The sequence below is a fragment of the Micromys minutus genome (assembly GCF_963924665.1).
Source record: "Micromys minutus genome assembly, chromosome: 9".
NCBI classification, from domain to species: domain Eukaryota; kingdom Metazoa; phylum Chordata; class Mammalia; order Rodentia; family Muridae; genus Micromys; species Micromys minutus.
In genome coordinates this window covers 30,492,669-30,505,968 of record NC_137978.1, presented here as the reverse complement: position 1 = coordinate 30,505,968, position 13,300 = coordinate 30,492,669, and the positions used below count along the sequence as shown (strand labels likewise).

Sequence of the window (13,300 nt, the reverse complement as noted above, 5' to 3'; positions counted from 1 at the left end):
GTAGGGAGGTGTGGTAGGAAGAGGTGCTGAGGCACCCAGGGTTGGGACTGGCCACCCGAGAACTTTTAACTTACATAGGAGAAGTCCTCGGCATTCTGGCAAAGGAGTTTTGGGAAAATGGACTGCCTTTGGAACCTTTCTTCATCCTCAAAGATGTTGCCATACATGAAGCCATTCATCATGGTAGAGTGGGCATGGATGTCGATATAGAACTCCAGGCTTGTTTTCTGTTCAGAGAAGGGAAAACGAATGAGAAGCCTGGACCTACAGAGCTGCCCTAAAGGAGGCAACACTGAGCACACCCTTTCCAGCTCTCTCTCTCTCTCTTTATTTGTCAATAAACTTGGTAGCTACTTGCAATGTGATTGGAGGGCAGGAGAAAGGCGAGGATCGATTTCTGTTCATTTTTAACTAATGTCTCCTCAGTGTTTGGAAACGCTACTGGTAGCACCCGTCTTTTAGAGGTCTCCAAGAAATTAGGGGTTTGCTGTATTTTCAATTAAGTTACTTATATAGAACATGACGAGGCATTTTGAGAAGTTATTATCTGACTAATAAGAAATACCTCCCAGGAAATCATTGTATTTACATTGGCAATTCCAGCGATTTTGTCTTTAACTTCCATTTCTAGCTGAGGAGTCTGGGTAAATTATGCCCCTACTTTGAGCCTTGGGATTTTTTTTTTTTTTAAACCCTTTCTTTTAATTTTGAAGTTATAATTACATCACTTCTCCATTCCCTTTCCTCCCTTCAAAGCCTCGCATACATCTCTCCCTGCTCTCTTTCAAATTCATGTTCTCTTTTCACATTAATTGTCACTTCGTGCATGCATACATGTATTAGGGTGCTTTTACCCAGGGAGACTATTTCTCCCACTCTGGAGGTTCCTTAGTTGCCTGTAGTTCTTTGTGTAGGACTGAAGCTTGTGATCTCTGCCCTGGCTCACATTGGCATGTCTGTTGTAGCCCTTGAACAGCTCATGTTTAGGCAGTCATATTGGTGAGACTTTATGGGTGTCGCTTCTCACTTTAGTAGGAGATACAATCTCACAGCAAACCCCCTGATCCTCTGGCTCTTAAAATCATTTTGCTCCCTCTTTTGCAATGATCCCTGAGCCTTAGGTGCTGGACTGTTTTGTAGATGTATCCACTGGGATTCCATAACTCTACGGTTTGATTGGTTGTGCTTTTCTCTAATGGTCTCCATCTGTTGCAAAGAAAAGCTTTCATGATGAGGGAGAGGTACAAATTCCATTGCTCTGTGGGTATGGGGCAAATATTAAGATCCAATATGTATTTTGGAAGCGGTGGTAATTGTGACCCCACTAGCCCTAGATAGTTGGGTAAAGGGTATTTTAATCTGAGAAATATGTATTTTGATTCTAAACTGAGAATTAAACTGGGGTGCAAACGCAGGAGTAATACTTGTCATCATTTCATGTGTATCCTAGGCATGCTAGGCTTCATTCTAGAGACTTCACTCATGATGCCTTAATTAGCTCTTTCATTTAACCTTTTGTCATGAGGTCTCATCTTTTCCCCAATAACAAGGGAACAGTTCCTGGTAGGGGAGGCTTTATGATCTGTAAATGACATTGCTGAGACTGTTACATGGTTAACACACTTCCTAGGTTGATATGACATTATTTATTAAATTCCCTGAAGGTAGAGAGTTGTCAATAAGGACTGTACCAAAGACACTGGGAGATGACACCAGGTACCACACCAGACTAGAGGAAACTAGAGGACTTTTAGGACATTAGATTTTTAGTGTCTCTCAAATACCATGACCTTCCTCTTTTTACATGCATGTATAATAATAATAATAATGATAGCTATTATTGTTGTTATTATTATTATTAAATAAATGTAAAAAAGATTTGCCTGAGCTCATAGAATATTGGGACTAATGCCCAGGACTCTTGTTTGACTCCTGACAAAACTGACTTGTCATCAGTGACTAACATTAGCCATGTTGGTCACCTAAGCATCTTCTTTCTGGTATGTAGTTCTGGAGAAGAAGAAAAGTCCACATATAGAAGGATTCACCCTCCTTTGGAACTCTTTCAAATAAAGTTACTGCCAAATAAAATCCATGCTGCTTCTAGAATGTGGGCTTGATGGCTGTCATTTCATTTGCCTCGGCATTGAAGTGAAGAATTATGCCTTGCTGAGCTCCTGGTTCTCTGGGTAGCATACACTCCCTTCTGAGAGCAACAAGATGCAGCTCTCTGAGTGATATTACACTCATCATTTTCTGCTTCAGAGGTGGAATACACCATGATCCAACAGGAGCCCCATAAAAGTCATCTTCGCAATTTTATTTTCTTCAATTGTCTGTCTTTTCCTCCGAGCTTCTGAGGAGCTGAGGAAGAGGTAGACAGATGATTTGAGATATGTGTGAGGAAAAACTACAATTTGTATCTCCATCAGAGACAGAGAGGCCTTGGAAACCAGTCCCTCTGACCTATTTACCATCAGACCTGAGGGGAGATGTTTGTGCAATGCTTGCTGGTAAGTTAGTGAAAGAGCAAATATTAGAGCCAGGCCCCAAAGACAGCCACTTGGGTATGGTATCAGTTGTCCCACAAATTTTACACTGGGAGCCTAATGTAATTTCCCTTTAAATTTCCAGATGGTGAATTTTAATTGGTTGACTCATACGGTTTAGAAGTTAAAAGTCATGTAATATTTCATAGTGGAAAATATTCCTTCCACCCCATCCTGCAATCAAACATACAGTTTTGCTATCAGGTTAGCACAAACTCTTCCAGAGGCAGCTGTGCATAAACAAGGAAATAGTGTTCCTACTCCAAAATAGTAACACCTTAGTATTATTGTTCAGTTTTTTTCTTTTTTACTCCTGTGCCTTAGAAATATTTTTTTTCAACAAATAGTTGATTCATTTTTTTTTGACAGCTAATCAACTCCCAACCTATAAGAGACATATAAGGAATTTCCAGTCTTTTTCTGTTACCATTGGTGCTTTGATGATGAACTTTGCATATACAGCATTTTATACAGATGGAGTTATATGCTGGATTCGCAGAAATGAAATCACTAAGATTGCATGCACATGCACACATATATACACATGCACACACATATATGTATATAAATATATTACATATATACACACACATATATGTATATGAATAAATTACATATATATATGTAATTCTAAAAATTACTGGCAGGATCCATTAAAAGGACTGGTACACACCCAACCGCATATCAGGGCCAAATCACCTTGACAACGTGGGTACATTTTTACTTTTTGAAATTTATCATTTTTGATGGGTGGGAATTAATATCTAAGATTAGTTTTAATGTGAATTTCTGTGACTGCAATTATCTTTTATTATCTAGTTAAATGTCTTTTCATATGTGTAAGAATTATTTGCATTTTTGGTGAAATGACTGATCATTTTCTTTGCCCATTTTAGAATTGTTACTAGGCTCTCTCTCTCTTTCTCCCTCCATCCCTCCCTCCCTCCCTCCCTCCCTCCTCTCTCTCTCTCTCTCTCTCTCTCTCTCTCTCTCTCTCTCTCTCTCTCTCTCTCTAATTTACTGATTTATAAGAAGTTGTATATTACACAAATTCACTTTTCTATGTTAGATAAAATATCTTGTCGTTCTTTTCCTTTTATATTATTTTACTAGAACACTCTCCCCCATAAAGAAACTTTTAAATGAGTTTTTTTCTTAATGTAATCACATTTGTCATCCTTTCCGTTTGGGCTTCTGACTTGACTTTTTTCACTGTTTTTTCTTTCTCCTGTTCCATTGTTTACCTTTAAGTATTTTCATTTGCATTTGGATGGGTCAGTTGGTATGAAAGAGGGGAGGGTGAAGAAAAAAATAACATCAAGAATAGTTGAAACTGCCTTATAGAAACCTATTATTCAGTGTGTGTGTGTGTGTGTGTGTGTGTGTGTGTGTGTGTATCCATATAAAGAAATTTAATTGGAATTATCTAGTGCTAGGCTTGAGATACACTCTTGAAGTCATTGGTTAGGGTGTCCTGAAGGCTCCCCCAAAATAATACAGGCTATGTCATTGGTCTTGACTACCCACAAGAACTTGATGGTAAGATTGCATTGCTGAAGACATTTTGGACACATGACATGGAACAATCAAGCTGGAAGCTTTGTCCCTGTTGGTTGGCTTTCCTAGTACCAGAACATGCTATGTAGGCTGCTGAAGGAACATATCATCAACTTCTTACCTGGTTCTGAATATTGTGAATTACAATATGATCAGCACGGCAATGTTCTGAAGGTAACCACCATTTTGTGATTGGAGTTGAGGTCCACCTCACATAAGGAAATGTATGCATAGTATATAGTTAATTTGGCCAAAAACCTATGCTTGAGCAGCTCCCTAAGGGTGAATCACACCTAGGCTCCAACTTCCCTCTGAATTTCTAGCTTTCTATCCCCAGATTAGTGCAGTTCTCAGACCTCACCAGTGAAATACTTTTTTGTGGAGTCAGTAGGTGTTGGTTGAGGAACTCACAATTGGCCAGTGTGCAAAGAATAAATGCACGGACTGCTCAGGCCCAAACAGGGCATCTTTTCACTTCCAACTGTCCCCGACGCTCAGAAACCATTAATAAAGAGGGGCCAGTAAGACTGTAAATGCCAGAGGTAGGGAAGAAGTAGAGCAAAACAGTGTCATTCGCAGTCAGGAACTCTCAGCAGCTTGGCTACCTGCCCAAGGCCATACAAGACCAAGTCAGTCAACATCCTAGCATGGATAGGGAAGGAAACATCAGTTTTCTTTGTGCTAGTATAGGTCACCCATGTTCCAGTGATGGGCCCACACCTATGAGAGTATAGCAGCACAAATTGAACTCAGTGAGTTATTTAAAAAAAAGAAGAAGAAAGAGGGAATGAGAAGGTGTGAGAAGATCTGGACATCTTTAGGGGAAAAGTCAGGGGTGAGGATGATCAAAATACATTATATGCCTGCATTAAATTGTTACTAAAATATTGTGGACATAAATGAAAATAAATGGTGAACGATGAGACCCAAAGAGCCTTCATTAAGCTTTTCATTCGTTTTTCTCATTATCAAACTCATAAATAACTCGCTCATTTTCTATACAGCTTTGTGACTGGCCCTTGATGCCTACTTGTTACTGCTCAACCCAAGTGACAGGATTTCCTATGATTTCCGTGGGAAGGGCCCAGGTCTCATCCAAATTTTTATCTCTTGCTCAGCCAGTCTACTCTTAAAATCACTTCTTAATAGAGTTTCTTGCTGTTTTAAAGCGGTCTTTTCATATGCAAACACTTCCTCTGCTCTAGTTCGGGCTGCTCTACAGGTTTTTATTGCTTACAGGGCAGAGACCAAGCCCTTGGATATGCTTTAAAACCCCCTCGCATGATCTGGTCCCTCATCAGAATCAGCCCTCATCATTTTCTACCACATGGCGCTACCTGGAGAGCCTCGAACCACTGGGCTCACCATCTTTACCTCTGAATCCACACAGGATGGACATTCCTCTGCCTGCGTGATCTCTATCCACTTCACTCTTCCCAACCTTGGAATGTAAGGGATGAGCAGAACAGATGCTTGCCGCTCTTGTCTTTGGGGGGGGGCGGGGACAAGGAGGACAATGCCCATTTTCTCTTGCTATTCAGCTGGGATCAAACAAGATGCAGGCAACAATGGACACTGTTGGAGCAGGCCATGAAATTTGCATACAACCAACCACGCAAGTACTTTATGGAAACTACCTGTAAAAATTATGTCATAAGAAAATGACTGCTGCTGTCAGGTCCCAAAGAAACGCTGGGACAAGTCTTACTCAGTACCCATTGGTTGTCCATCCCAGCACTTCTCATTCTGCTCTCCACCCTGGTCTCCTCAGCACAGCAGCAGGCTTCCTTTCCCCCAGCTTTTCTTTGTTATGTAACTCAGCCACTTGGGCTGCATGCTTCCTCAGTTCCCTTGCATCCTCTTTGCTTGCTTTCTCTCCTTTTCCTTCCTCACTCTCCCCACTCCTCTTCTCATGACCAGCTTCAGTCTGAACCCTTCCAGATGCCTCTGGCTCTTCTCTTCTTCACAACTACAATAAGACTTTCCCTTTAACCACAACTAGGAGCTGTTGTGTTTCACGGACCCAGGTCCTTCCATCAGTGTTTACAGAAAGGTGGTCATGAGGCCTGCATCTGACTGTCATGTGAGACACAAACAAACCTTTAGTATACCACAGCCACTGACATTGGGGGATTGTTTTAAAAGCTAGTATTATGCATTTTGAGGAGTACAGAATCTTGGTTTAGAATGCTTTAATTTGCTGAGTGTGATGGTGGTGCACATCTATCATCCCAGATACTTAAGAGGTGGGGTGCAAAGATCACAAATTTGGGGCCAGCCCAGGAATCTAAAGTCTAAAAATGAAAGAGGAGATAGAGGGATAGAGGTAGAAGTAGAGGTAGAGAAAGAGAGAAAGAGAGAGAGAGAGGGGGGGGGAGGGAGAGAGAGAGAGGGAGAGAGAGAGAGAGAGAGAGAGAGAGAGAGAGAGAGAGAGAGAGAGAGAGAGAGAGAGAAAGAGAGGAGATTACCCCCTTCATGGTCTTGTAATTCTTCATTTCCATCTCTTATTCAGATGTGAAACATTTGAGGGCAGGGACCACATATTACCAATTTTATAAAAACCCACAGGATCAGAACTAAAGTTGGCATAGACTGCTATTACAGCTTGATTGAAGGAAGAACTGGGAAAACCAGCTCATGAGCGGACAAGTGAATTAATGAATGATCAAATGCATCCTCAGGTTAGTGTGGGGTCTTTTTTTCTCCTGTTTTAGCAATCAAATGTCTTATTTTCTGTGGCCATGCTACGTAGAGCAAGGGATCTGTCGCAGATGCGGGGCTTTTAATTATAACTTGGGAATGAGAACAGAAGTGGGCGAAGAGACATCTCTGTTCTTTTCTTCCAAACTTAAGAACCTTAATTAAAACCAAGTGATGAAGGGCTGTCCCCTCGCCAGCAGCCAACAGCTCATCCCATAATCAGGGTCCTAAAGAGTAAATTAAAATCAGTGCCAATAAAATTAAAACTACCTTGGGGTATATTTGCAACATAATTTAGAGTGGAGTTCATTTTCTTTTGGACACCAGGGAGCAACTGGGTTTTCATTCTGCGTTCTGAGCTGCGTCATCTCACTCTGCACAAGCCAAAGCCTGAGCTTGGTGCTCAGACACCTCGTGGCATCCTTTGCTTTGGGGACTGCTTCAGTGTTTATCACATATTCAGTCAAATGGAGGAAGACCTAGGGAACTGGGGTTCTGGAAGAGCAGAGGGGTTCTTGTTGAGATGGGGTTGGGTTTGAGCAATGATAGACTGAGAAGAGTGAATTCTGTTAAGATTCCTGATGGAAGAACAGAAGGGTAAGACTGGAACCTAGAAGACTGACCACAAGGCTCCTTTCTCTGTTGTTCTGTCCTCAGTAACTTGCAGTCGAGCAAGCAATTGCTAGATCATAGCCAAGTGCAGGTAATGCAGGCTCCTACATAGCTAAAGTGCAATGTCCGGGTGTGACTGGCCTCAGATACTCAAAGGGGCTTTGAGGTGAGTGTGTGCACAGAAAGAGTGAGAAGTGTTCCAGAACAGCCTGACAACTTTCCAGCTACCCAAAGAATGCTCCGACATATAACAAGGACACATGTTCCACCATGTTTATAGCAGTCTTATTTATAATAGAAGCTGGGAAGAAGCCAGTTGTCCTTCAACAGAGAAATGGATACAGAAAATGTGGTACATTTACACAATGGAGTATTACTCAGCTATTAAAAACAATGACTTCATGAAATTCTTGGGCAAATGGATGGAACTAGAAAATATCATCCTGAGTGAGGTAACCCAATCACAAAAGAACACACATGGTATGTACTCGCTGATAAGTGGATATTAGCCCAAAAGCTCAGAATACCCAAGACACAATCCAGAGACCACATGAAGCTCAAGAAGAAAGAAGACTGAAGTGTGGATACTTCAGTCCTCCTTAGAAGGGAGAACAAAATACTCACAGAAGGAAATACAAAGACAAAGGGTGGAGCAGAGACTGAAGAAAAGGCCATTCAAAGACTGCCCTGCCTGGGGATCCATCCCATATACAGGAAACAATTGCAATTGTTTCATTTGCAAATCCAGACACTATTGCAAATGCCAAGAAGTGCTTGCTGACAGGAGCCTGATATAGCTGTCTTCTGAGAGGCTCTGCCAGCATCCAGCAAATACAGAGGCAGATGCTCTCAGCCAACCACCAGACTGAGCACAGGGTCCTCAGTAGAGGAGTTAAAGGACTGAAGGAGCTGAAGGGGTTTGTAACCTATAGTAAGAACAACATCATCAAACAGCCAGACCCCCCAGAGCTCCCAGGAACTAAACCACCAACCAAAGAGTACACATGGAGGGACCCATGTCTTCAGCTGCATATTAGCAGAGGATAACCTTGTTGGACATCAATGGGAGGAGAGGCCCTTGGTCCTGGGAAGACTCAATGCCCCAGTGAGGGAAATGCCAGGGTGGGGAGGCAGGAGTGGGTGGGTGAGGGAGCACCCTCATAGAAGCAGGAGGAGGGAGGACTGGATAGGGGTTTCCATAGGGGAAACAGGGAAAGGGGATACCATTTGAAATCTAAATAAGTAAAATATCCAATAATAAAAAAAATTCAGTTCTAAGATGCTATTTCTGTGGAACTCAGGCAAGCAAACAAACAAACAAAACAACAACAAAAACAACATTTAAAATTAATTGAGATATCTTCCAGTCAATTATTTTAAAGGTGTAAATCTTTCTGAAAGTTGGAAAAACTGAAGACTGCTTAATCTCTAAGCAGTTGGACGTGTTGGCACAGGCCTGTAGCCTAAGATACAAGGGTCATGGGTTTGACTGGCCTCAGATACTCAAAGGGGCTTTGAGGTGAGTGTGGCCTCACTTGAAACCAGGTTTGAAGCTTGCTTGGCCAATGTGGCAAGGCCGTGTCTCAGAAGCAAAACAGCCAAATGAGCCAAAGAGTGTCAAGGCCTCCTGTCTTGTGTGTCATGACTTTCTGAAGTGACGTGGTGATCTCTTCCTTTGTCAGGTATGTCCTGAACATTGCTGACCTTTTTCTGCCACAGAGGGGACAAAAGGTCACATAAGAAAACCTGGCAGCCAGCCTAGGGAACCATGAAGCTAGGCCTTGGGACTCCATCTCCTGCTCTCTCTCCCATACTGCCAGCCTAGCAGAGCCTCCTGCACCTTCTTAGGCACTTTCAACACCTTTATCTCGGCCATCCCTTCCTTCTCCACACGGCAACACCTTGCTCATCATTAATGTTCAGCCCAAGTGATCTCTTGAGAGACAAATCCCCTTAAAGCTATCAGTTAGTGGTACCCTCCTCTGAAGTCTTACAGGCTTTTAAAAGTTCTTTCACCCAAATACCCATTAATTAAGTAGTTCTTTGAAAATGTTTCCTATGAATTTCCTACATGCTAGGTGTCATCATAAGACAGGCATGTACCAGGTGGGGATCACAACCACAGTCAGCAGGAAGGCAAGGGCATGGCCAGACACTGCACATGTTAGGGCTGTGCTAAGATGAGTTTGTAGTATTTCTATCTGCTAAGTTTGTGTAAGGATTGAAAGTGTCCAGCACACAAACTCAGCAGATAGAAACACTACTTAAAAATAAGGGAACTCCGGGACAGGGGTTAAATCCCATGCAGAGGGAGTCCCGTATCATGCAGTGATACCCAGCAAAACTCAAGCCTCCTCTGGCTTCATACCCCACGCTTTCACTGACACCCCATCCCACAGACACTGCTATGGTTCATGGAGTACTTCCTAGGTCTGGTCTTCTTGTCACTCTTATGAAATATACAAGATAAGTGCTGCAGTCAAATGGGAAACTGAGGCAAAAGAAACTTGCAAGTGATAATGCTGAGATATTCCCCACGTCTTACTGACCAGAGTCTGAACTTTAAATCTCAAGGTAACCTGAACAGTTCAGCCTCTGCATTTGTGACCTTTTGGCTCAGAAGAATAAACTCAGTACCAGGGTAATCTGTGAGCATGATGTTTTCAAGTAGGAGACATGCCCCAGTCACAGCAAGATGGGAAATACCCCCTTCTACTTATAATTTGTCTCTTACTGTCTAATGTTTCTTAGGAGTGAAAAGTCAGGCTTGTATGTTACTGCAGACATGCTACATCCTCTATGTAAGGATCTAGGGAGGTCCACACCCAGCTGGGTAAGAAAGAAGAGCCTTTCCTGCTTCTATTTTCCTCCCTTACTCCTAGTCCTGGAAAAAGTATAGAGACAGGAGGCTTGGAGTGAGATGGGTGGGTTTGTCTCACACCACTCCTCGTTTCCGCTTTCTCCCCAGCGATGGCCATGGCAATGACAGTGTTCACAGAAGGGCCTCCTGGAAACAGGATGATTCAGAAGGTTTAGAGACTCAGTGTCAGTTCTGGGAAGGGTGAGCCCAGCGGCCTGTAAAATCAGTTTCCTTTTCAGATTCTCTCTTAGCCTCATGAGAACTAAAGACAAAGTTCCTAACACACAAGATCGTGTGAAATTAGGTGAAGTTTTAACTGATTTAATGCTTATCAAGATGTCTACATGTTTATAGACTCTCAATATGTTCTTTTCAATTACACAGTGATGTACTGACAAATGCTGTGCTTGGCACAGGGCATATCGTCTTCTTGGAGCTTAAAGCCTTGTAGGAAAGATGGACATTGTACCTGAAGTTACAAGTATGATGGCAGTTTGAAGGAGAAAAGGAGAGAAGCAAGTGCTACAGCAACAAAGAGTTGAGAGGAGCTCGGGGACCCAACTTAGGTAAGTATACAGTGTTTTCCTCATTCAATAAGAAATCTATTGACAATACCTGGTGACTGGCACATTTATATAGTTTGTAAGCCATTCTAACAATTGGCTCATCTGACTCTCAACAATCCACGGAGAAAATAGGTCACAATCTGAGCAAGAGCCCAGAGACTGTGCTTCACAAAGATCTCCTAGGCTGAGATGCAGTTCTAACTCACATCTCATTAGATCTGAAGCCTCTGCTTGACTCTCCTCCGTGGGGACCACCCCACATGCCTGCTCCTGCAGAAAGAGTGCCAGGGTTGTCTTTAGGAGGCTGTAGTTTGAGTGGGAAGATGAAGCAAGAATAATCAAGGAACCTTCAGCAGAGAGAGGACTGAGCCATAATGTATAAGCCCATGAGAGCTTAGGGACATTTTAACTTGATAATTAAAAGTTAATGTTGCTTCATTAAAAACCAAAGGGTGATGAAACTAAGGCACCTTTGGGCAAACATTAAACACTCAATAAATAGCTGTGGCCTTGATCCTTGGGGATATCTACTGCAGGAGACTGTCAGCAAATCCACAGGGGTAAGGATAGATGGCTAACTACCGAGTTAGAGGTCCTGGTACAGAGTAGGCTCTCGGAAGATGTTTCTGTTTCTTCTTCTTCTTCTGCTTCTTCTTCTTTCTTCTTCTTGTTCTTCTTCTTGTTCTTCTTCTTCTTCTTCTTCTTCTTCTTCTTCTTCTTCTTCTTCTTCTTCTTCTTCTTCTTCTTCTTCTGCTTCTTCTTCTTCTTCTTCTTCTTCTTCTTCTTCTTCTTCTTCTTCTTCTTCTTCTTCTTCTTCTTCTTCCTCTTCTTCTTCTTCTTCTTCTTCTTCTTCTTCTTCTTCTTCTTCTTCTTCTTCTTCTTCTTCTTCTTCTTCTTCTTCTTCTTCCTCTTCTTCTTCTTCTTCTTCTTCTTCTTCTTCTTCTTCTTCTTCTTCTTCTTCTTCTTCTTCTTCTTCTTCTTCTTCTTCTTCTTCTTCTTCTTCTTCTTCTTCTTCTTCTTCTTCTTCTTCTTCTTCTTCTTCTTCTTCTTCTTCTTCTTCTTCTTCTTCTTCTTCTTCTTTTCTCCTTCTCCTCCTTCTCCTCCTCCTTCTTCTTCCTTCTTCTCCTCCTTCTCTTTTTTTCCTCTTCCTCTTCTTCCTTCTCCTCATCCCCTCCTTCTCTTCTTCTTCTTTCTGAAAAACTCATCTTGGATTTTTTCCTAGACTGGTATGAGAACACAGTGAAAGCTTCCTCTTTGGTTTTCAATTTCTGGCTTATTTAATACAAAAGCTTTGTTGACAGGCTTAGGACACATTTTTTTCCTATCATGTTCCAGGTGTCCTATATTCTTCAAATATTTGATTTTCTTGTTGCATTCCTCTGCCTCCATCCTCAGGCCTTACTGGGGACAAGTGGCATTACCCTCCCTGATCTCTCTCTCAAGACAAAGCTACAGAGTTCATTTCCTTGGCATGGCCTGTAGAGAAAGCTTGGTGCAGGAAAGCCAGTCAGTCTTTCCCCTTGGCAGAGCCTTTCAAAGAAGTGTGCAAGGTTCCAGCATTTAGGGTTTTTTAAAACTCAATCTGATGTGGTTTTGTAAGGACTTATGTATTATTGTGTGTGTGTGTGTGTGTGTGTGTGTGTGTGTGTGTGTGTGTGCGCGCGCGCGCATGTGTATGGTTCCTACATGAGATTATGTGAACCAGGCACATGCAGGAACCTGCAAAGGCCAGAGGGAGAGTCAGATACTATGAGCTGGAGTTACTAGTGGTTGTGAGCTGCCATGTAGGTTCTGGGAACCAAGCCTGGGTCTTCTTCAAGAGTAGTAAGCACTCTGAATTCCCAAGCCATCTCACCAGCCCTTGCAATGATGTGCTTTATTCTGGGGAAATTAAGATGGCTTCTACTTGCCTCCTCTAGAGTGAGCTGGAGAAAATCCTGGAGTAGACAGGCACAAGCAGGGATTCAGTGTTTACCTCTTTATTCTTCCTACCCATTTGTCTTTCCCCCTTGCTCGCTGCGTTTCTTTCTTCTATCTTAACTTCTCTTTGGTCCGTGTTGACTCTTTCCCCCACACCTCTCACTTTGCACCTCCCATTCTACAATGCCATTTGAGCACTCAGACGAGTGCACACAAGCCTTTAAGGTACTGTTGTGAGGGAAGTATATTTTAAGACTCAGGAGGAAGTGTGGCTGATGAATGAGTGTTCTGGAAAAACTTTACAGAGACAGTAGCTCTTGAGCCACATAAAGTCGGAGACAAAGGCCCTCACCAAGTTGGGATATGGAAAGCATCCTTTTGTAGAAAGGAAACAGCCTGACCATCTCCATCTGAAGTTTTCGGCTTCAGATGGAGAGTCCACCCATTTTACAAGTCAGAGTTGGATGTGTGCCTCTTCATCACTTGTCTTAGTCTGTGCTGAGTTGCTCTAACAAAACACCTGAGGCTGGACAGTC

General features: G+C 42.4%; 1 protein-coding gene across 2 annotated transcripts in view; it reads right to left on the bottom strand.

The window, feature by feature from the left end:
- The window catches only part of AGBL4 (AGBL carboxypeptidase 4), a gene marked incomplete at both ends in the record, with an annotated part of 1,110,674 nt that overhangs the window by 49,440 nt on the left and 1,047,934 nt on the right, over positions 1–13,300 (bottom strand). For both annotated transcript variants that reach the window (XM_080920614.1, XM_080920613.1), the window contains one exon: positions 75–227. In XM_080920614.1, the coding sequence (XP_080776740.1) occupies positions 75–227 (153 nt within the window). The remainder of the gene's footprint in view (positions 1–74; positions 228–13,300) is intronic.